This window comes from Cyanistes caeruleus, chromosome 3, assembly GCF_971803275.1.
Source record: "Cyanistes caeruleus chromosome 3, bCyaCae1.hap1.1, whole genome shotgun sequence".
NCBI classification, from domain to species: Eukaryota; Metazoa; Chordata; class Aves; order Passeriformes; family Paridae; genus Cyanistes; species Cyanistes caeruleus.
Window position 1 is genome coordinate 113,735,923 of NC_141703.1, and position 23,711 is coordinate 113,759,633.

At 47.1% G+C, this 23,711-nt stretch overlaps 1 protein-coding gene across 1 annotated transcript in view; it reads right to left on the reverse strand.

Annotated features, from left to right (window-relative positions):
* The window catches only part of HUNK (hormonally up-regulated Neu-associated kinase), a 43,997-nt gene that overhangs the window by 4,292 nt on the left and 15,994 nt on the right, over positions 1-23,711 (reverse strand). Inside the window, exons 3-9 of the mRNA XM_086883677.1 lie at positions 18,232-18,287; positions 13,705-13,840; positions 13,350-13,477; positions 9,928-10,063; positions 6,521-6,689; positions 5,907-5,990; positions 948-1,011 (exon numbers count right to left, since the gene is read on the reverse strand). Of these exons, the coding sequence (XP_086739803.1) occupies positions 948-1,011; positions 5,907-5,990; positions 6,521-6,689; positions 9,928-10,063; positions 13,350-13,477; positions 13,705-13,840; positions 18,232-18,287 (773 nt within the window). The remainder of the gene's footprint in view (positions 1-947; positions 1,012-5,906; positions 5,991-6,520; positions 6,690-9,927; positions 10,064-13,349; positions 13,478-13,704; positions 13,841-18,231; positions 18,288-23,711) is intronic.

Consider the following 23,711-nt stretch of genomic DNA (forward strand, 5'->3'; position numbering starts at 1 on the left):
GCTCTCTGGACTCCTGCCACCTTGCAGCAGAGGTTCCCCAGACAGACAGGACAATTTTTTTCACGTTGAGCACAACAAATGATAAATTATCAAGTCACGACAGCGAGCATGAAAGCATCACAAGCCACCACTCTGAATAAGCCCCTGACACCACGGTAAATGTTTCACATCACTGTATTTTCTGCAGTGACCTCTCCTCCCTCAGTTCCCTATTTAACAATGGGCTACATCACCTTCCTGCTCCTCAGTGCCTCCCACCCAGGTGTGCACTGCCCACACCCCTTTTTCCCTGCTGATTCCCCTTTTCCTCCACTCCATTCTCCACCTTCCTTTTGCTGGCTGGCTGGCACATCTCTTCCTCTCCTTGCTCATGACTTCTCCCCTCCTTTCACCCGCGGGCAATCGCTGAGGTCGGCAGTCCCACCTGCCTTCCCTTGGGGCTGCCTCTTTCCCACTGCTCCACCACCAGCCCCTCCAAGGGACCCCTCGAGGTCAGGGGCTCTCCCGTGCCACTCCTTTTCCTGCCAGGAAAGCACAGTGGCTGCTAGGAAGAAGCTTGGCTACCATCTCTGGCTCCTCAGCGATCCGCGGTGGGTGGTGATGCTTTCAAAACACCAGCGTGAGCGTGGATGGCTTTGTGCGAGGAGGTGCGAACGGGGAAAGGAACTGCCTTTTTAAAGCCCTGCAGGAATTCTGTCAAACACGGAGAGTGAGGACTCCTGAGTGCTGAGCACCACCATGGTTTCCTCAGGGCCTTTCACCCCGCTGTGCGTTATCGAGGCCTCTTTCTCGCATGCCCAGAATGACAGGGAGCACAAAGCCGGAGTCTTTCCTCAGGAGCGCGCGCCACACGGGACAGGACGGGCTCAAAACCACCACAGACACAGACACAGACACACAGACACAGACACACAGACACAGACAGCACTGCCCTGCCTCCCACTGACCTTTCTCCGGACCCCCGGGCTTGGCGACTTTCCGGTCCTTCAGCAGAGCCTTGGTGTTCTGGATCTGTGAGACAAGACAGGAAGAAGGCTGTCTATATGAAACTGGACTTTTCTCAGTTTTCTTTGGGAGCTGATGGTGAAGAATCTCCCCTTTCTTTTCTTGCTCTTTGAGTTTTTTGTCCTTTAGGTTGCAAAACAAACAAGAACGATTTGGTTTACTCAAGGGAAGTTTCAGTGGCCCCCAGACCTACAAGGTGGATTAAATACTATGTATTTTACCAGGAACTTATTCTGACTACTCAGAGTAACTAAATCCTCCACATCTCATTTTCCTCTGATCAGCTTGCTGTGATTTCATGGCTCCCATCTGCTCTGACATTCAGGCAGTGTGAAAGCTGGTTTTGGAAAATTAAAGGAAAAGGGAAAGTTCTTGGAGAAAGCAGATAAAAGTTTGTGCTCCTCCATACCTGAATTACTCTACTTAAGCACTGAAAAAGTCTGACTTCACTCCCTCTGAGATTTATGAAGGTGAGCTGCAAAGTTTTAAAGAAGTTTAAACCCTCTGAGTCGTTTATCTTCTGTCCAGACAAGATCTGGAGGAATACAGCCCTTGCTTTTACAGCATCTCTGCAACTGCACAGGACATGGAGGGGGAGAAAGTTATCCCTTCCCTGAGCCCTGACTCCTGGTTGTGATGGGGAAGGCAGCTGAAGGTGGGATTGCAAGAAGAAGGTAGGGTTGATCTCTAGTGATGACAGAGGAAAACCAGAACCTGGCAGCAGGACTCTGAAGAGGAAGGCCTTTTTCAAAGCACTGTTTAACAGAGAAAATTCATTGCATCTTCTTTCAGATTCAGCAAACTGCTTAGCACCCTTCACCTGTCACTGATTTCTAGGGGAGCCCAAAGTCTCCTTTCACATTTAAAAAAAAAACAAACAAGTTTTGGTTGGTTTGGGGTTGTTTTTGTGGTCATAGCTCTCATTTAAACAACATGTTTTGCTGCATCTGGTTAAAAGGTTGCTGTAAGTACAAGCTTCTTTAAAAAGTGAAGGAAAGTTCCTCCCCTCAGTTACGTGCCTGTGTTCTGTCTGGTAATTATGCACTGCCACTCCTGATTTTCTTTTGCAAGCTCACTGACGTGGAGCTTATGAAAACCCTCAAAGTGAAGCGCATAAGAACATGTGAGAGAGGAAAAGAAAGATGCAGAAGACAACTTGGATTCTCCTGGGCCACTAAACACCTTGGAAGCAAGACAGACACCGAAGAGGCAAAAATTTGGACTCAGATGGAGCCTGGCTCCTTGCACAGACAATGTCTGGGCACTGCTGGACTCTGCAACCTTTCAGGAGTTACAGAGCTGGAAAGAACCTTCAGTGACTCACAAACAGACATTTTTAGTTTTAACACCGACATGGTTAGGTGGGTGACTTGGGAGAAGAAGAACCCAAGATCCTCTGTGAGCTCCTCACTGGCTTCACCTCAGCCTCTCTTCGTGCATGTGGGTTTTGTCCCTGTCCATCCCTTATCCCCCCCAACTCCTTTCCCTCTGGCTAACTGCAGCTGGCTGACCCTTCCACAGCCACAAAGGAGCCCCTCCTGGAGCTGTACACCTTTGGAGGTGGCTGTGCTTGGAGTAACACCACCGTGCTTGGAGTAACAGTGTGGATCAGGCACAGTCCCTCCTGGTGAGGGTGAAGCAGCAACAACAACAAAAACAACAGCAGCAATAATGCTGCCCATTAGTGCTGGGGGAACACCACCCTGCCACAGCAGGCAGGGGAAGGTGTGCAGCTAATTCTGAGCCCACCACACTGTTTTTCCTCCCACGGCTCTGAAACTCTGCTGTCGAGAGAGCCTTCAGCAGAGACAAGGCTCTCCCGAGGATCTTTTTATAAAGGCACTTGTGAGGATGAGACCAAGTGGTGACTATATTAAGCTCACAGGAGCCAATCCAGATTGTTAGGAGCTATCTGCTGCTTTGGCTAGGTGAGGAGGGATCTGCGTGCTGGTTGCTGCAGCCTCTGTCGGGGCGCAGGACGTGCCAGGGCTGCGGTATTTTTAGCCTGATGGTGCACGAGCCAAGCTGCAGCTCCTCACCTGCCAAGAGCTCCTGCCTTTGCCCTCACCCTGCTGGTACATTCCCTCAGCCACAGCAACACAGCCACTCCACACAATTAAAGCACCCCTGGCAAAGGAAATTCACGTATCCGGCGCTGGCAATTAATTACTTCACGCTGGATGAACACTGCCAACAGTCTCAGAAGTATTTCTAAAACTGCTAACGCTGCTCCTTAATGATCATGGCTGTCAGAGGCTCAGGACCAAAGTCCTGAACTCCCAAGGTGCCACAGACTTATATTTGAAAAGGGAAGGAAGATTTCATTTGGGGGAGTTATAAAAGTTCCCTCTGCACTGCAGTGTCTCGCTGTCCCGTAATGCCGGAGCTGTACCGGTATATTATACTTGAATAGGTTGGGAATTACCTCATCCTCTGCTATTTCCTGTCCTGACCTTGACCCTCAAACCTACTCTTAGTCCCAGCAATGGGTTTGAAAGGCAGATAAAGGGTGTTTGCCTTGGCCATGTTTGACACGGTGATAGGATAAGGACACCAAGGGTTTAAAAATTGCAAATTGTACGTCTGAGCCCACTCGCTCCCCTGGATTTGCTGGAGGGACAGCCATTCATCCTGAGACCCCTTCCCCAAATAAAGAGATGGAGAGAGCCATACAGACTCCTCCCTCTCCCTGCACCACAGGGACACCAGCCTGGAAACAGCCTGGGTACCTCACACCCACAGCAGCCTGGGCCCCTCTCCATGCTACAGCAGAACTGCTGGAGAAGAGGGGCAGGACATGACCTCTGCCCACCTGCCTGCCCCAGCTGCTGGCAGCCCCTCCTGAAGCCAAATCCTTATTTCCCATGGCTGGAGAGAGGTAGGAGAAATCCCACGTGTGCTGAAGCTAGAACTGACCATCCCTCTCCCTCCTATTCCCATGGCAACCTGCAGCTCGGCTCCCTAGGGACCAGTGGCTCCCAATTCCTGCTCTGGAAATGGTGGGGAGGGGTAAAGGGATTCCATCTCCAGCTCATGAACCTTCCTGAGCTTGCCAAACCCCTTCCCCCGAGTCTCCATTTTCCTCCACTTCCAGGGGGGAAATAATTGGCACAGTATTTGGCACAATATTGCCAGAGTAATTGGCACATTATTAAATCCCAGGGCTGGACACTGCCAGGGCTGTGTTCCACCCACAGGGAGGCATTTTAGGAGCGATATCTGCCTGAGTTACAAAGGGCAGCAGTGTCCCAGGGTGTGCATTCACCCCTGCGTGCTGCTTCACCTGTTCTGCCACAGTAAAAGTAGCATAATTCCCCTGTGTAAGAACAGCTAAAGTGACAGAAAACATTGTGGAACCAGAGAATGGGTTAGAAGGGATCTCAGCCCATCCTCACCCCCTGCCATGGGCAGGGACACCCTCCCCACGCCCAGCCTGTCCTGCACTTCCCTGCTCTGTGCCCATGCAGCAGGGGAACAGGCTGCTGTCATTATTGCTATTATTGCAGTGTCTGCACAGTGAGTGCATCCTGGTAAGTATTTCAGGAAAGACATGACACCCCCTCATCCTCTAAATAGCTACCCTGGGACTAACTCTGAGTGCAGGAGAGGCTTTGGAAAGAGCTTCTATCCCCGAGCAAGCCTACAAACCAAACTGGGGCCACACAGCAGCACAGGCACTGCTGTTACTTTCCAGTTTTCCTCAGGGAAATAAACTTTGCAGGCAGGCCTTGCTCAGCCTCCCCTGCACGGGAGCAGGAGCTGTGAGCTGACCCCTGGAGAATCCCAGAGCACAGTGGCTCTGTCACTGCTGGGGGAAGTGACACCAGCAGCTGGTCCAGAGAGAACCAAGATGCTCCACGCAGGATCTGAAGCGTTCAACTCCCAGTACCTGCCCCTGCTTCCCTGCAACAGCTTGAGCGAGTTGTGAGAGCTTTGTGAAATATCATATTCATTGAGCCTACCCACTGCTGATCCATTCCAAGTAAGATGGTTTTGATTTATTCAAGAAATAAGTACTTTGCCCTGATATTTCCATCTGGCTTGCAGTTCAGCTTGTCTTGCAAGCAGCCTTTGTAATAAACAAAACCAGCCACGACACAAATCTGCCCCTGCAATTAGATCATCAATCCAGTGCTGAGGAGCAGCTTTTGAGACAGGCAGACTCCTCAAGAATGCTGCTCTTTGTGTTGGCAGGGAAGACTTGCACAGCTCATATTACTCCTGTAATTTTAGTGCTTGGCAAAGAATCAGCCAGGGAAGAAAAATCCAGCCATGATTTAATACCAAATACCTTCTCTGCTTGCAGGCAAGAAGACTGGAGACCTACAGAGCAGAAGGTTAAACCTTTTGCCTGCCCAAGGGAATTCCTTCATGATGCAGCGGGCTGGTCCCACATCACTTCTGCTAAGGAGCAGAGAAAATTGACTTTGAAGAGTGTTGTGCTAATACAGCCTCACTGCTCCTGGCAGCCAAGCCAGGGTTGGCCCAGGACACCAGGAGAGTCACCCTGGCTGTCACTCAGCTCTCTGCCCTACAGCACCAAGCTCTCCAGGCTCAGAGCCTCAAGAACACCGAGTTTTCATCTTTTTATAACACCAGCAACTTGCACCCCAGAATGAAGCTATGGAGCCTCCTGTGTTTGCATTATTTTGCTAAACAGAGATTTAAAAACATTTAATTTCTTTAAAAATCCTGAAAGTCACCTTTCTATTTCTTCTCTAGAGGGTTACTATTTGTTTCTTTAAAAAGAAATAAAGGGAGTTATTTGTCCTGCACAGGCAAGACCACAGGTCTTTCTTTTTTCCCCAGGTCCACAAACCCATCACTTTAATCACAATCACCAAGGATGCTCAAATTCAATCTGCTTTCAAAGCACTTCAACAAGCTGTGGTGAGCTTTACCTCATAGGAGTCTTTATTTGCCTTGTATTTTTCTATCTGGTACAGCTGGTTCTTGTGGCAAATACTGTCCTGGCCTTCAGCCTTCTGTGGAGAGAAAAGCACAGAAAAGTAAAATACATAAAATAATTGGAGAAAACTGATGTTTAATTACCACCTAGAGGACTGCACCCACTCTTGGAGTTTAGCAGAGGAACATCAGCTTACAGAGATGATGGATTTGGTCCATTACATTTTAAATATCACTGGTGGCACCGTCCCTAATGTGAAAAGGACCAAGGAAAGAAAAATCTAAGGTGCTATTGTCAAACTGGAAAGTCTGAGCCGTGCTCAGGGGCCAGGGAGATTACATCTTTTTAAAATTAAAAGATTAAAACTTTCAGCTGAGTTTTCACTTGAAAGTTGAATAAGTTTAAGAGCTCTTAAGCTTCTTCTTGATGTCCTGACTCAATAAATTGTGCTCATTCCAAGGAACAGAACTATCTCAACACAGGGACCTCACGATGGATGATGCTTGGGATACTCTGCAGTTCTGAGGGATCAAATGGCAGCAAGCCAGGCCACTTCCAGCCTTTTTGTGCCCTGCTCCCCCAGCAGTGGCAGGAGGCAGTGCTCACCCTGAGGCTGGCCAGGTAGCGCTCCAGCTTCTTGTTGAGCAGGAAGTAGATGGCCAGCGTGTGGCTGGCCCTGTTGGAGAGCACAGTGTTGATGACATCGCTGTTCTTGTAGCCCAGCTTCTCAGTCATGTGCAGCAGCACGCTCTGGCTGAGGTCCTCCAGGTGAATCCTGCACAGGGAGAGGCACAGAAGGATTTTTGGGCCGTCCTGTCAGTGACAGAGCCCCCGGGGGATGAGGCAGAACACCAAGAGGAGGCCCTGAGGGCTCAGTATCTTGGGGGTAATTAGTTCCCTTCTCCCATGAGCAGGTAGGGGAAGAACAGATGTCAGGGAACACAGGAGCTGCAGGAAGCTGGATGAACAGGACTCTGTCCACTGTGTCCACCCTGATGGGAAATGGCACCGTGATGCTCAGGCCATTTGTTACCCTACACCTGACCACTGAAGATCATTAAGATGAGCTGGTTTTGAAGGAAAGGAGGTAAAATCCAAGCCAGATCTGGCTCTCTGAGAAGCCTCTTTTCTCGTAATCAAGCAGCACTGCTCTGAGCTTCACCCCCTTACCTGCTGCACCCATGCACTAATCAGCCAGGGAATTTCCTGCTGGAGGAAAGGGGATGTTCAGGGTTACTCCTGCAGCTCAGAATGGCAACACTGCTGTTACCCCTCCTGTCACAAGTCCAAGCCATGTTCATGTCTCTCTCTTCTATAAAGTCTGGAACAGTCTCAGCCAAGGCGAGAAAAGCAGTACAGGGGTCTTTTGGAAATGCCAAAGCATTGGCTCAGCCTGAGTTAAAACCAGATTTTTCCAAAGAACTCTACTCCTATTTAGACCTCTAAACGGGCTGGCCAGCTTCCCAGAGGTACCCGTCAGCTCCCATCCATCTCCAGAGAAATGCTGGGTTCCAGTTGTTTCTAGAGGATATTCCTCACTCCTAATACCAAGCCCAGTATCAGAGGGAACTTATTTTGCAAGATTCCCCCTTCCAAGGGATGCGTCCCCACCTTTCCCACTCCTGGCTCCCGGCTCTGATGGACAGGACTCAGAGATGATGTCAAACACAGTCTGGGAAATCTCAAAGAACTCATTCCTTTTGTTCCCTGTGCTCATGAACACTCGTTCTGCCCCTAAAAAATGCTTGGGGCTGTTTTTTTTTCCACAAGTTCAAAAGCAAAACTTATCTTGGCCACCGCACGTTGAGACATCTGGGCAGCAAAAGAAATTCAAACAATTTCTACTTGAAGTGCTCAGCAAAATGGGAAATTTTTGCTTGCCTTCAGGGAATTTCTTTAACAAAAGCAAGCCTATAAAAAGCCTGGGAAAACATTCTCCTGAAAGTGCAGCTTCTGCTGTTCTCCCACCTTATCTCCATGCTCTTCCCTTCCTACCACGCTCCTGTCTTGGGAACAATGGGTGTTACCCCCAGAGCAGTGGAAGGGCACTGCAAGAACACGACACAACTCCTTCTGGGTCAATTAAGAGAGGAATTGATTCTTTGCAAAAATCAGCAGTGTGTTTTTCAGGCACAATTTCACCACACCTTACCCATATCTGTACACTAAGGAAAAACTGGAGACGTTCCATGGAAGCTGGCTCTAGTGCCACTTTCTGAGACAAGCTCAAAAGGAACCAGGCCACATCTTTAAATATTTAAAACTTTGCAGATTATTCTCCCTAAAAAGCTCCAGTATGACAAAGACTATGGGGGTCAAGCCTGGGACATCAACTAATGAAACAAAAGTAATATTATTTCTGAAAAATGAAAGAAAGGATATCTTTGAAGGCTTTTATCCCTTACAGCTTCACACGTCCCCTGCATTTGGAGGAGTGATATCGAGAGAATGGCTCTGCCTCTTCTCATCCCTTGGGAAACAATTCATCACAGGAACCACCTTTATATCCTGGGGATTACGGGCAGCTGGCCCCACATCTGCCCTCCTCATTTCAGGAGACGGATTCAGTGATATCCCCAGGCATCTGTGCTGCTTGACATCCATCCATCCATCATCCATCCATCATCCATTTATCTACCCATCCATCCATCCCTCATCCATCCATCCATCCATCATCCATCCATCATCCATCCATCCATCCATCCATCATCCATCCATCATCCATCCATCCATCATCCATCCATCCATCCCTCATCCATCCATCATCCATCCATCCATCCATCATCCATCCATCCATCATCCATCCATCCATCATCCATCCATCCATCATCCATCCATCATCCATCATCCATCCATCATCCATCCATCATCCATCCATCCACCCATCCACCCATCCATCCATCATCCATCCATCTGTCTTTTGGGAGCTGGAGATCTGCTCTTCTCCACAGGTCAAGGAATGGCGCAGTCACTCGAAAGTGCCACCTCTGGAAGGAAGGGAAATGTCTGCTGCTAAATCAGGGCTCCTGCACCCCCTGCCAAGGCACCACATCTGGTTCCTGGCAACTGAAGGAGGGGAAGTTATGATCTTCACTTAGGGACTCTCCTCTTAGCCAAGTTAGGACAGAAATTCTGCAGCACTATCAAGTTTAAGCACCAAAATTGGGCTTTAGGTTGCTGTCTTTGCCTCAGTGCTGCTTGGCCTGCAAGGCAGTGAATCCTGCAGGTCCTGGGTGGGGTATGAGACACAGCTGGAGGCCTTTGATACAGGAAGGAGATTTTATCTGATCAAATTGAGACATGTAATTCCAAGTGAGTTCCCTGAGGCTTCATTTACAGTCACTGGAGAGGAACTCATGTCTCCAGGGCACAAAGTCATCCTACGGCAGAATCAGAGAGAAGACAGATGAATAGTTATGTAAAAAGTGCCCTTATTTCTCTCCACTGACTGCAACTCTACACTGCAGATGTTTTAAGTCCAGCAAGATTATTTATAACCAAACTGGACCACAAGTATCTTCCCTTCTTCCTTTTTCCCTGGATGGATGTTTGGCTGACACTGAGATTCGTTCTCTGCCTGCTTTCAGTCACATATTCAGCAGGGTGCAGGTATTCAACACCAACAACCAAGGAAGCAAGACCATTAAACTCTGACCTTTCTCACCATGGTTTGCATATTCCCTTAACCCACAGCATCTCACAAACAGGCAGAGGCTCTCCTGGAGAAGCAGCTTGGCTTTTACTGACCAGCGAGGAAGAGATCAGAAGCACCTCTCACACCTCCCTAATCCCAGACCTGCAGCAAATTGACTTTTTTAAAGACCTGCCTACCCCATCCCACCCTGCAAACAATGCACTGTACTTGCAGCTTCCAATTTAAGGTATTGCTCCTGACCATTTCAAGCCACACAGGGCCAATGTGAATACTCTTTCTGATGGACTGACAAGAGCAATCCCTAGGATCTGTGACAGCAGCCAGCCTGGCAGGTTTTCTCCTCCCCTCCCCGCTGTACCTGTTTGGATAGGTGACATTGGGCGGCGCTCTCCCGGGGTAGTTCTCGTTGAGCCATCGGTTTGCCAGGGCCTGCTGGATGTTTGGTCTCTTTGCGGGGTCTGGCTCCAGCAGGGAGCGCAGGAAGGTGATGGCCGCTGTGGAGAGATGGAGGGAAAAGCCCAAACAAGAGCTCTGTCAGTGCCTTTAGGACTCGCCCAGGAGAAGAGTTACTGCAGGTGTGCGGCCCGAGCAAGAGCAAGCTAAAAAGGAACATTCTCCTTTCTGCATGCTCCAATGTCCTTGAGGAAATGGAAGAACTGATAAGGGATTAGTAACTAAAACAAACAGTGATTTACGGTCACAATGATTTATAGAGTTATAAAGGAGAGGGGGAAAAGTGCTTTTTGTCTCAGAACTCATCTGAGGTTTCAGAGCAGGTGAGCCAACATTTAATTCCCACATGAGGGCAAGAGGCTGGAGCCAGGCCAGAGACAAATCACTGTGCTCAAAGCAGAAGGAGATGGACCAGGGGTGAGTGAAGGGAGGGAAGGGATGCAGACCTGGGAAGGAAGTCACAGCAAATTAGGCTCCTTTTGACATTATAAGGATAAATTCTCTGGCTTCCATCCAATCTACAGTCGGCTGCAGAATGTTTTAGCCGAATTAAAAGAGCATAGCAAAATTAGCAGGCTTTGCTTTGTTCTCCCAAACCTTCAACTTTCAGTGACACTCAACCACTCCTCCTGAGGCTCTTGCAAAAATGCTCAGTTTTTAAGCCATGTGCTTCTTACATGATTAGGAGCAATGAAATCAAATGATCTGCCCAAAATCTCACAAGAAGTGCCCCCCTGAGCTGAAAATAAACTCTGCTTCAACTAGGTCTGGTCCTTATTCCTTGAATTAGCAACGCTAGATTTCACTGCTCCCACATGCAATTTAAAGAGGATAAAACACCTTTTGGTGACACCACAGTGGATGGGACAGGATGGGCTGGTGCACCAGGGAGGGTGGATGATGAGGAAGGGGGAGTTTCTCCTGAAATAAATCAGGGTTAGACCCAACAGGTACCAATTCCCAACAACCTGAGCAACCTCAATGTACAATACCCTGCAAAAATCACCTTTCAGCTGGAGAAAGGGCCCTCTCTGTGTCAAGAACCTTATATGTGCAAGAGAGACTTATTACTCTGTATTTACCAGTCCAGCTGGGTTTTTGCTCATCTCTCTCTTCACAAACCGCTGACTTATGTGAGATGCTTTATTTAAACATTCTCCAGTATTTTTTGTTATTATCCTACAGCAGCCATGTTGTGGGAGCAGCAGGAAGAGCCTACATCCGAGCTCCCAAACTTGCTGGAAGCTGCTCTCTGTGTGCCTGGTGTGCCCTTTCTTCATCCCCATTACAGCAAACAACAAACCCTTGTTCTCCCATTTAATCCCCTCTTGCTCCAGTGCTTCCCCCGTGTCTGTGGTAGCAACCTCACACATCCCATTGGCTCAGAGCCAGGGAAATAAATCCCTCTCCCCAAACCCACACACTCACTCCTGCACCACCACCATGCCTGGTCTCCAAATCACCCAAGGTCTCCTTAAAACTCCTACTTCTCCACCCCCACCCTTGCCAAAAGGCAAACTGATTGAATAAGGCTTGTGAAGTGCCACAGGTCAAGAGATTCAGGCTGGGATAAACTAATTCTGGAGTGAAGATTCCCCCCTGGAAGCTCCCAGAGCGACAGCACCTTGGCTGATTCGAGCTGGGATGGCACAAGGAGCTGTTCCAGCTAAGCCACACAGCTGTGGACAGCAAAATGATTTCCCCAGGGAACAAACATGAAGGAAAAGGAATACATGCAAGGTGAACACCAACTTCCTGAGCATCTGACCTCAGCTCATCTAAAATCAATTACCAGATAGTTGTTGTTCAAGAGGCTGCATGAGAAATAGGTTCCTAAGTGGGAAAATTGAACACCAAGTCCAAAATTTCGCTGTTTTGCTGCACAGGTTGTTTTGGGTGCTCACAGTCACCCATAGGTCACACAAATGAAGTGTTTTCCTGCTCAGTGATAAGACTGGCTACCTCTGCATGATGGGGCAGTGTGTTCAGGAAGCAGGAAATTAAATATTGAAAGACAACGTACTGTGCACACAAAACAGACTCCTGTAAAAATTCTCTCCTCTATAGATGAATTGATGGAAATGAAGAACTGACTGAAACAAAGAGTCCATAAACCCAAGAAGTTAACAAGCCCCACAATTCCCAGAGCAGAGGAGCAGAGTTTCTGCCCAGTGACCCACAGCTTAAGGGTGGCAGGAACAAATGTCACCCTAAATCACACTGTGCCATGTCACTGAGCTCACAAGGCCCTGGGGTCAGGGACAGATGGGTACCTTTGTCCACCGTGGGCAAAGGTTAACATCTTTAAATGCAGTCCATTAATTTGCCATCATCTCTGCAAGTCCAGGCTGCTGGAGCTCTCACAGGATAAACACAATCCTGCCTTCCCTGGGGACCACAGTGTCAAGTGAGCCACAGATGCTAGAGAGAGAAAATCTGATCTCCGCTGTTAAGTGGCAGGATGGATAAAACAGCAAAACGAAGCCATTGTCAAAAGCAATGTTTTCTTTTCTGCTGCTCAGGGTCTGGCTTTCTACAGGGTGGAACCCAAAATCTGTACTTGGACAATTCACCTTGTGACTCAACTCCCAAGGCTTTTCTTTTACACCCTGTAACAAGGATTTCCACTCCCTTTTTGTATTTGAAATCTTTTAGTTTTATCAAAAGCCCCTTGCAAACAGGCTGCCAGGGAAGGAGACAGAAGCTCTCCACGGACAACAAATTTGGCAGAGAAAAATAAAGCCTAGCTACCAGACAGAGCTTGTTCCAAATGCTGACAGTGGCCTTGCTGCAAGCTGAAAAGTGATTCTGTTGCCTAGTGACACGGCTCTGTAGCAGGAATTAATATTTCTGATACTAATACATCAACTATTTTGCATTTTGTGAACACACAAAGGTTATCCCAGGTAACTGTCCCAAAATAACTTTCTGAGTGCATGTCATTATTCCATAATAAATGTGAGGTCATTTAAGGCAGTTTATCACTCCACCCCAGTCATGATAAAGCCCAGGAATGTGTTATTCCAGAATAATCTGTTCATCCATCCTTACCCTATGCTAGAATCTTCTGGATGTGCAAAAGCAATTCCACAGAATTTCACAGATTTATTCCTTCTCTCACACTCAGCACAACTTGGTGCTTCTCCAGAAATCAAAGCAAATAGGAATTCTGTAGGAATTCTGCTACATCAACTCCTGCAGGTCTTGCAGAGGCCAAAAAGAGAAAAAGGAGCTTTTCCCAACTAGCAGAATGTTGGCAGCCTGACTCACGATTGCGCACTCTGACCCACTGGATCTGAACGTTTCCCAGCAACCCCCCTGGATTACCTGAAGAGAGCTGGGTGGGAAAGGGGTTCATTTCTTTGTCCACCATTTTTTGGTATAAGGCTCTCAAGCTGAATGGCTCCACAGTAAAGGGTAATGTTCCAGTCAGCATGGCATACATGTTCACCCCACTGAAAGAAAACATGCAGAAAAAGAAACCAAAGTGATCAGCAGCAAGGAAAAATGTAGGTTTTAGAGACTGTACTTCACCTTTAATGTCTGACAGTTATTACAGGGCTGATGGCCCATCTCTGACAACATTTCAGGTCAGGCTGAATGGGGCTCTGAGCCACCTGATCCAGTTGGAGATGTCCCTGCTCTTTGCAATAAACAATTATAAACTCGAGAAGTAACTCACATGGACCAAACGTCTATTTTGGGCCCGTATTTCTTCCTTGCCAGAAGTTCAGGGGCTGCATATGCTGGGCTCCCACACTGGGTGCTGAAGGGATCAGAATAACCCAAGATTCCTGCACAGTTGCTCAATCCAAAGTCTGTGAAAGGCACAGAGACACAGTTATGAAAGAGAGACACAGTCAAACTGCACTAGAGCACAAGCTAAAAAGAAAGAACATTTTTTTCCAAAAGCTAAGCAATGAACTCCCTAAGGAGAAAAAAACCCCAGCTCATCCACATGCAGAAATTTCATGTAATCTGCTTGTACGAGGTGCTAAATAACCAGAGGTTTCCACTAAACAATAAAAAGAGCCTTAGAACATACTCAATTACCACTTCATATGCAAAGCAACTACATTTCACTGGCAACTGGATGGCAACAAGCAGAGCTGAGCTTGTCCCAGGTTCTGAGCCACCCCAGGCTGCTGTGCCTTCCACACTGCTGCAGGATTTTATACAGGGGACAAGGCTAAGTGGGATTTCATCAACATTCCCTCTAAATCCAAGAGAAAATGAACCATGGGATGCAAAACGGGGTGTTGCTGTCTGGGGCTGCACAAACACTGAGGGTTCAGCTCTGGAACAACACATGGAGGTCCTGGAGCAAGAAGGGGAAATGAAGAGTCTTGACTTGGCTGCTCTCTCCCTGACTTCTGCCTTGAATTCTTGTATTCCTGGCCCTTGGGTGTACCTGGCACACTTTTGTGGCAATAATAATGAGGGACTGGCTAAGGCTGGCACTGGAGACAGGAGGGAGCCCCTCAGCAGGAAGGACTGCCCTTTCCCAAGTGCTCTCTGGCAGCCCAAGGGTGCTCCCAAAATTTCCCTCCTGTCTGCTCCAGCACTGGAGCGGCTGCAGGCTTTGATGGGTTTAGGGAACAACAAATCCCATTTATTAAGAGTTGGACTGTTGATCCTTGCGGGTTCTCTCCAACTCAGAATATTCAGTGAAACCACCACTATTAAGAACATTGACACTTGATTAATTCCTCAATGTCCTCTCTCAGTCATTAATTTGTGGCTCTTTTCCTTACCTGCACACTTATTTGCACTGGACTTGCAGTGCTGGCCTGTCCTTAAGCTTTCACCCCACTGAAAATCAAATTTGGCTGAAATGTGAGGAGCTCCTCAAGGTATTGGAAGCAACCTGACAGGGCAAACACATAAGCCTCATTTCCTCACTAAACTAGGCAAAGATATAAAAATGCTTACCAAAAAAATGTGATTATCACAGTGACTGGAAGAGCCCAAATGCCTAAAGGGTGGCAACAGGGCTTTCCACTCAACTGGCTGCACCTCTGAGGGACAGGCAGGCACAGGGGGGACAGGAATCACCACCTTTCACAGCTAAAGAGGCTCACTGGGGTTTTCCTGGAGAACACTGCCAAAACTGAAGGGAGAATTGTGGTGATTTCCTTGCCTCTGATGGAAAACAATTATCTCTGGACACTGCTTAATCATCCTTGCTAGAGATGTACCATCCCTGAGGCTTTTACAAATACTGCAGAGGATCCATTAACTTCATTCATGTGCTCATTAGCTGTGGCCCGAGATGAGTTCTGTCAACTGCAGAATACTTTTAAAAACCCCTGGAAATAATCTCTCCACACAGTATTATTCCTGGTCCTTACCCCGCTGTGTCATGCCAGCTCCAAATCCCTTGACTGTTCCGTAATGTTCTACAGTCACAGGATACAAGGGCTGTATTCTGTGATGGTGTCAATCAGCAGCCCTTCATCAGTATCAATGGGGGGATATTCTATCAGAGGTTTTCACTCTCTCATTTGCTTCAGTTGTCAAGCCCTTATTCACTTTCTTCAGCTCATTCATTTCAGCTGCTACGCCTTTTTTTTCCCTGTTGAAATGCAGAATGTGTGCAAACAGATGCACGCTGGGGACAGGGATCTCATAGCCATGGAAATGAGAATATTGCTATTAACACAGTGTCAGCACATCGTGATCACAGTGGGATTTTTATTATTTTTATTATTTTTAAGGATGCCGTGCTGATCTTGATGAAGACAGTGCAACCACCAGCGCTGATAACCTCACTGCCACTGCCCGCCTCTCCCTTTCAAACAGCCCAGCAAATTACAGAACTCAGATCAAAGGCCACACTTGATTTCCCAAAGTAAATATTTTCACATGGGAGCTCCACCACCCCCACGACTCGTGCTATGGAATCACCATCGCATCGCTCCGCTCCTCCTCGACGCCTCCAGGGAATCCACATCCAGCTAGGGATGCTCGGCTATCCCTGGAGCCCTGCCAGTCAGCACAGGGAAAGAGCTGTTAAACACAAGCTCCTGGACAAGCTGGACCAGCAGAGCTCCACAGAGCTCAGCAGAGTTGGGTGTCCCAGCAGGATGCCAAGAGCTCTGTGTGTGGCTTTTTCCAGGCGTCTTTATCAGACTCCAACCACATGGGCTGGTAGATAACAAGGAGTGAATTACTTCCAACTGTCCCAATCCTGATGTTCTTCAATTTGATTAAGAGAGTGCTAAGAATAAGTCCTCTCAAAGGGACTTCTTCCCAAGAAGAATATCTAAGAGCAGCCTGTAAACCACCTTGTCCTGTAGCCAAAAGGAGGAACAAATCCAAGGTGCCCTTGAGCAGCTGAAGGCTCAAGATATCCAGGCCTCACTGAAATGCATCAACAAGCAGTGGCTTCAATACCTTATTTTCAATCTTCCTTTCACCTTTTGCTCTCCCTTTCACAGCTATTACAAGAGGAACGTTTTTATTTTTATTTGCTACTCCTGGGTTTACTGCTGTACAAATCATGGAGACCAAGCTCTCAACCCACAGCAGGTAACATGAGCCAGTTTTGTAGCTCAAAGCCTCTTCTCCCAGTCATGAAAAGCAGCACTTCAATTCCTCAAAACATGTTCCTGAGTCCTGAAGAACCTTCCTGGGAAGGACTATGTGATGACACAACTGATCATTCCTAGTAGGGGAGGCTACACAAAATTTTGCAACCTTTCTTTTGCTACAACACCCCCAGCTGGGTTGTGGGATTTAATGGCTTTGTTTCAGCGTGCACACTGCCTGCAATGTGCTCTGCTTAAACATCAGGCTGCAGACCTGAGGACAATTTACTGAGGCTGTGGAAGATCAAACTTGCCTCTTTTCTGTGTTCTTCCCATACCACCCACTGCGAGGAGACCTTTCCATGCAGCCCAAGCAAACAGAACTGCAGGAAAAGGCCTGGAGTAGTTTTTTTGGCACGTGAGTTTTAACTGTACATGGATCATCTGGGAAGGTCTTGGTTGGGATGTCAAGTTCACGTGGTGCTGTGTAACCAAACCCCCAAGAACAGGGAAGCTCTGCGAGTTCTTTAAATCCATCAGATGTTCGCAGAGCGCGGTGCAGGCCATCTGGTCCCGTTTATCTGCTCAATCAGGACATGGGTGGCATCCACCAGTACTGAGGGATGATTCATGGTCACTTATCAGTACCCTCCTGACCCTCAGCCGAGGTAAGGCAGAGTTCTCTTGGCTATTATTTTCCCAGCTGCCTGATTTGCTACAGAGTAATCACTGCAAGTCGGGGTAGCATTTCCAAAAGTGAATTCCCCGAGTCAAACCTGGCTATTTCAGAGCTCATGAATCATCCTCCCCTTGTTTGCTGGGAGATGTACGGACTTCATACGTCACAGTGAGCGCCCATCTGACCTGGGTGTTTGAATGTTAAGTGTTTTTCACCACTTCTCAGCCCGTGAAACTTTCTGAAGAGAATCAGTTGAGCTTTTAAGTCTGCAGCCACAGACACTGCTGTTGGCAAAAGTGTAGGCATGGAAAGAAATACAAACAGATGTTTGGCATTTATTTTATGAAAGGAATATTTTCTTTTCAATGCCCACATTAGCATTAATGGGAGTTATGCAAGGCAGTGAGAGACTGTCCTCACCAGTGATTAATCCAAATGCCTGCACAGCTTGAATGAATCAAGCACCACGTACAACTGATACCTAAATACAATCAAGGCTCTACCGTTGATCTTTTTTATTCTTTAACAGCCCTCTAAACCAATTTTGTCCCGGGTGCTGGAAGCAAATTTAACAAATATAAATATAGGACCACATTTTGCCAGCTGCTAAAAATGTGTGCAACTCCCACTGACTTCAGTAGAGGCATATGTTCACGGGGGCAGAATCCAGCCCCTAGCAAATAAGAAATGATCATGATAATGAAATAAACCACCGCTTCTGTGGTGTCAATTCTTAAATTCTTTACCAAGCTCCCGATTTGAATGTGAAAGATGTGGGTTTAAGATGTAGGATTATTCCCATACCCAGTTAAATCTGAATTATTTGGATCGTTTTTTTTCACAAAATGCTTTCAGGAACAGCTTGATTGCTATCTATACTCTCTCAGCTCCTCTCTGCAGCAACATTAGCAGTTGTCACATGGAGGATTATGAAGCCTCAAAAACTCTCTTTATAAAACTAACAATTTCAATTACTGGAATTGCCAAACTGGTTTCTTACCAATAAGCTTGATATTGTTGTCTTCATCTAGCAGCAGATTTTCTATCTTCAAGTCTCTGAAAGAAAGAAAATATTTTGAGTGAGTCTCCAAAATAATGAAGCAGCTTTGCTTCAGTCTCATCAGTGCCTGTACAAGACTTGTATGTAATCAAATGTATACTGAAAGCAGCACACCCAGTTCCACAGTGAAAGCAGAAAGCCCCATGCATCCTGCCCAAAATTAACAGTGCTTTCACACTCTGCTTCCCACCTATTCTTCAGGCACAAAATGATATTACAAGCACTTGTCAGTACATCCTGTAATTAACCAGGCTCATTAAGTTTCTTCAGTACTGCAAGTTTACAGAAAACTTACAAAGTGGAAACATTTTAAGTTGGACACCCAGAAAATCACCCCCAAACCCCAAGCTGTGCCCACTGGGCATTAAGTACAATGTGAAAAAAACCCTATTTTGCTCTCTACACGACTGGTCCACGACTCCTAGCAGTTGGCTAAGTCTTCACCACATGGATTTTTCCCCCCCATCCAGACAGGGAATATTTGTAACAATCAGCACACTGGGATATCCACGGCTCGGAGGGGCAGCAGTGCCTCTCCCAGCACGCTTTGGAAAAATTTAATAATAAATAATAAATGATGGATAATAAAGCCATCAGCTCTAATTGTGGGAATTCAGTGACATCCACAGTATTTTGCCTCTGTAAGGCAAAGGCAGTGATGAAAGACACCTCCATTACAGATGAAGATATCAGGCTTAATTAAATAAGACAGGTAACCTGACCGAGCCAAGCATTTCCACAAGGAGGGAGCTGTGAGAGAAAGACTCCAAGCCTTTTTCAAAATGCTCCTCTTCATTTCACTTCATGTCCCAACAAACCTGAGACAGAAGGCAGGATAACCCTCACTTCATCAGTAAGACCACAAGGACCTACCTAGGAGGGATTTTCTGCATCAAGAGCAGGGTGGGCAGGTGAAGGGGGGATTCTGCCCCCACCTGCAGAGCTGCCTCCAGCCCTGGGGCCAACAGCAGGATGTGGAGCTGCTGGAGCCAGTCCAAAGGGGGAATGGCTTCAAAGTGATGAGATAATGGGTTTAGATGGGATACTGGGAAGGAATTCCTGGCTGTGAGGGAGGTGAGGCCCTGGCACAGGTGCCCAGAGCAGCTGTGGCTGCCCCTGGATCCCTGGATCCCAAGGCCAGGTTGGCCAGGGCTTGGAGCAGCCTGGGACAGTGGGAGGTGTCCCTGCCATGGCAGGGGTGGCACTGGATGGGATTTAAGGTCCCTTCCCACCCAAAGCCCTCCAGGACTCTATGATTACATTCCCTGCTCTGGCAGTATCCCAGGGGTCCCTGCACATCCTCCAAAAGGCATTTCCCTCATAGAGCAACCAGTGCAGCTGAGAAAGGGCTCGATCCAGGGACAATCTGCCCTGCCAGATGGATCAGGATCAACCCACTCCTGCTTCCCTCTGCTGCCAAAAAGGGGCTCAGTGCTTCACCTCTGGCATCTTTATTGCTTGCAGGTGGAGGTTTTCACAGGCTGTGTGATTGGTCTCCAGGAAAGCATCAGGACTGGGAACTTAATGGGAGAGACTTAAAAAAAACCCAAAAAAACCCCCAACAACTTTAAAACCCCAACAGTCTGGGAAAGACAGAAAAATACAAAACAAGCCCCCCACTATCACCTCCAAAACCCCCAATTAAACTGAAATCAACAGAAGCACTGCAATGCTTAGTACAGCACCTCAAAGCAAAGAAAAAGACACTGAGTATAAAGAAATATTAGCTAAGAAGAGGCAAGACTTTAAAGGCAAGGAAAGGGAAAAAAATGCAAGCTATAAGTTAAGGAGAAAAAACATCCAGGCAATCAGAGTAACAAATGAGTGACAGAGGGGCTAACCATGAACATCAGAAAATATATTTTAAAGGATTCAAAGTAAAAAAAAAAAAAAAACAAAAATAAACAAAAGGTAAATATTACAGGGCATCTTAAAGCCATCAGAGGAAAAAGATAGAAATGTAAATATTGCCTCAGTATAGAGTGCAGTCAGACCTGGTAAAAGCTGTTTACCCATCTGTCTGTTCTCAGCAGATTTGCCAGTGAGTGGTAACTGATCTAATGGTCCATATGCACCACAGTTTTTGTCCACCCCAACAGGAAAACACTGATTTTTGGAGCAATACCAGGAGCCAGGACAACAGGCTTTCCCACATTTCTCTTTGTGGTGGTACAACCCAGCTGCACACCTGCTTTAGGACACACTGCCATGAGCATCCTAAATGCTTTATTAACTCAGCTGTGTCCAAGACAAACTTCAAGTATCTTTCACAAAAAGGTTTATCTGAGCCGCTCCTAAGACTTGACCAACTCTCACTGAGTGCCTTACTCACCTTTAATGTTCCAAAGCCTTTATCACACAGTGCATGAAATGCAGGCCTCCAAACGCTTTTGGGGGCAATGGTGTTTCTTTCTCCACTGCAACAAAGCTCTGGACACTTTTAGTTTCCCTCCCTGAAGTAAATCTGATCTCGTGCCTTTACCGTCACGGCTCCTCAACAACAACCATGACTAAAGGATTATTGATGGGTTTTCCCCCATAAGCAAATTCTCAGCATTCATTGCTGAAAAACTTAAAAGATACTCCCAGGCATAAGGAACAAGAAGTGCAACCTTTGCCTAAGGGATCAGTTCCCTGATGCTGAGAGTGTCTAACTATGGGACAAGGCAGTCAGACCTGGGAATAATGAAGTCATGCAAGGAAGGCCAAGCTGCATTCCCACAGCGTGGAGAACCAGCAGATATTTCTGTCTTCTCAGCTTGTGGAGCTGGCAGCACACAGTTGGCATTCCCTGGATCTGAAAATACACCAGCTTTAAGGGCTAAGTTTCTCTGAGAGTTTGTCCTGCTGTCAGTGGGGCTGATTTCTTTCTTTGGAGCACTCTGGAAACCCCACGTGCAGCCAGTGCCTCCAGGGAGGAACACAATGAATCCCTGGAGCAAGTGACCCCATCAGCTGCTCCCACAGCAGTTTGTTCCATGCCATGGCAGGCAGCAGGCTGCAAAAGGGAAGTTTTGCATTTCACACTTTATTTCTTGTCTGGGGGAGGAAGGATGAGAAAGAAGGTTTTACCAGCAAGCAGCTGCACAGCAGCAGTGGTTGGCTGCTCTCTCCTGAATCTTATTTTTAATCTGAACAGCACCACAGAAAATCACTCCTTAACTGTCAACCCTCAAGGCCACTTTTGAGCCTTGTGCAAGAGCTGGAAAGGTTGCAGAGATTTGGGTTCATCGCCACATTTATGTACAATATACATTTCAAAGGCTTTGATATCAAAATGTTATTGAGCCCAATTCTTCTGTCAGTAACAACGTCACTGGATTCCACATGGCTGCCTCTGCAAAAGGGGAATCTGGTCCATTGTCTTCAGTAAAATGATGTTCAGTTTGTTTACACCAGAGCACTCCAAGAGAGAATGCCCAGGGGTAATTCTGAAATCTGAAATAAACCAGAGAGATGAACCACCGCCGCACTCCAAAAGGAGAATTTGTTCTGTAGAGCAGGATCTGTGATAAATATTGCATCAGCAGCCAGACTACTGGCACTTGAAATTAATAGGCTGGAAGTTATCAAAGCCAACATGTCCAACAGAGGTACCAAATGAGGAATCCTGTGGCACTCTGGATCGTGTGGCACCACCAGCTCTGCCCAGAATGCCGGGGTTTTCCACCTCTTTCAAACTCCTGACCTGCTTCCAATCACCAAATGGCAGTGGAAGGTAGGAATCTGCTGCCATGAGGGTAGAAAAAGGGGAATACAGCAAGCCATCTTTGCTACCAATACACTATTCAATTCTTTTCTTTGACAACCTGACAGTAATTGCATTGAATGGGATTGAATTTTGTTAAAATGACTTAAAAAGGGTTGTTGAGAATTTCCTGTGGGATGCAGTGGCAAGCACCAAGGCTTTCACTTCATTTTCCCTGCTGTCCTTGTGCTCCCAGAGGGCTTATTGCTCATTCTGCTTTTTGACAGCATGAGGACCTGTGTAAACACCAAGAGAAAGCTTCACCAGATTCTGCCATTTGGTTCTGTTTTCCTCTGTCAGAGGAAAAGATAAATATTCCTACCTGATTCACAGCTGAGCTTGTTGCAAGTATATTTTTAGCAGCAACCAACCAGCTCCCCTGATAGAGGGAAAGAAACCCAAATGATAACATGAAATTATATATAGAATAGTGGCATTTTGCTTTCAGCGAGCAGCCAAGGAGCTCTGAACCCTGGGCACCCCTCACCAAAGATGCAGCAGCTTCTGCACTCTGGAACTTGCAGACTTCATCTCAGCAGATGACATATTTAGAATTTTTAAATACATCTACCCGATCCAACGTGAGTTTGGGGGTATTTTTACACCTCTAAATAAAAATGAGGTTTCTTGAAGTTGCTTTATTTTAGGCCGTTCACACATCAGCGCCTCTTAACAAAAGCATTTCCACTGAGTTCTGGGTCCCTGCTCCAAAGACCAGTGATGTGAGTACTTTTCTGCCATGCCAAGTCTGGATTGAAAGCCATGCAGCAGCTTTCTGAGTAATACCAAATAACATAAGCAAATTTCACACAACTTATTCCACCTGGGGTTTTTCATCCCAAGCAGAACAGGGGTAAGCCATCTAGATTATTCCCCAAATAACGCAGCCAAAAGCTGTGATTTTTTGTTTGTTTGTTTGCAATAAAACAGCCAACAAAGAGCTTTTCAGGGCCCTGCTCCATTCCATGGGAAGCATTTGGAGATACAAACAGCAGCCCCTTTTCTGGCTGGGGATGCTGCAGTTTGTTCCACACGTGGCAAACTCCAACTCCCCCGGATCACCACGCACATGAAAGTGCTGGTATTTTTACCTGCTGCAAAAATAACAACAACAACAGAACATTGCCATTGCAGCCAGGCAGAGAATGAATCAGACTCCTGCACTATTTTCTCCCTCCCTCAGCAGCTGATTGAATAGCCTGTTTTTAGAGCTGCCACAGTCAGAGGCCCGAGATGCTGAAGGACAACTCCTGAGGTAATTGTTAATTTTTCTCCCTCGCTTGCTCAGATTGAGGCAGGAGAATAAATCCAGATCATACCACCAGCATCTCCACGCTGCTCTATGCTCTTTGCTTGCAGGAGAAGGCAAGGCATCCAATGGGTTAAGGGAGAGAAAATACTTGCAGATATGCTGCCCGTGATTCTGTCAAGTTTTATCAGTTCAGGCAGAATCAGACCTGCTCATTCACTGTGTGGAAGCCTCCCAAGAAGCAGCTCAGCGCTGCACAGTGATGTGAGAAGCAGGGTGGATGGAGGAGGCTGCCTGTGGGGTGGGGATTAATTCTGCACCACGGGGCTGGACAGACAGAACTCAGCTGCCAGAGGCAGCCCAGCACTGGCACACTGCTCCCAGGGCTGCTGCCTCCTCCCACAGCCTCTGCAGCTGTGCTAG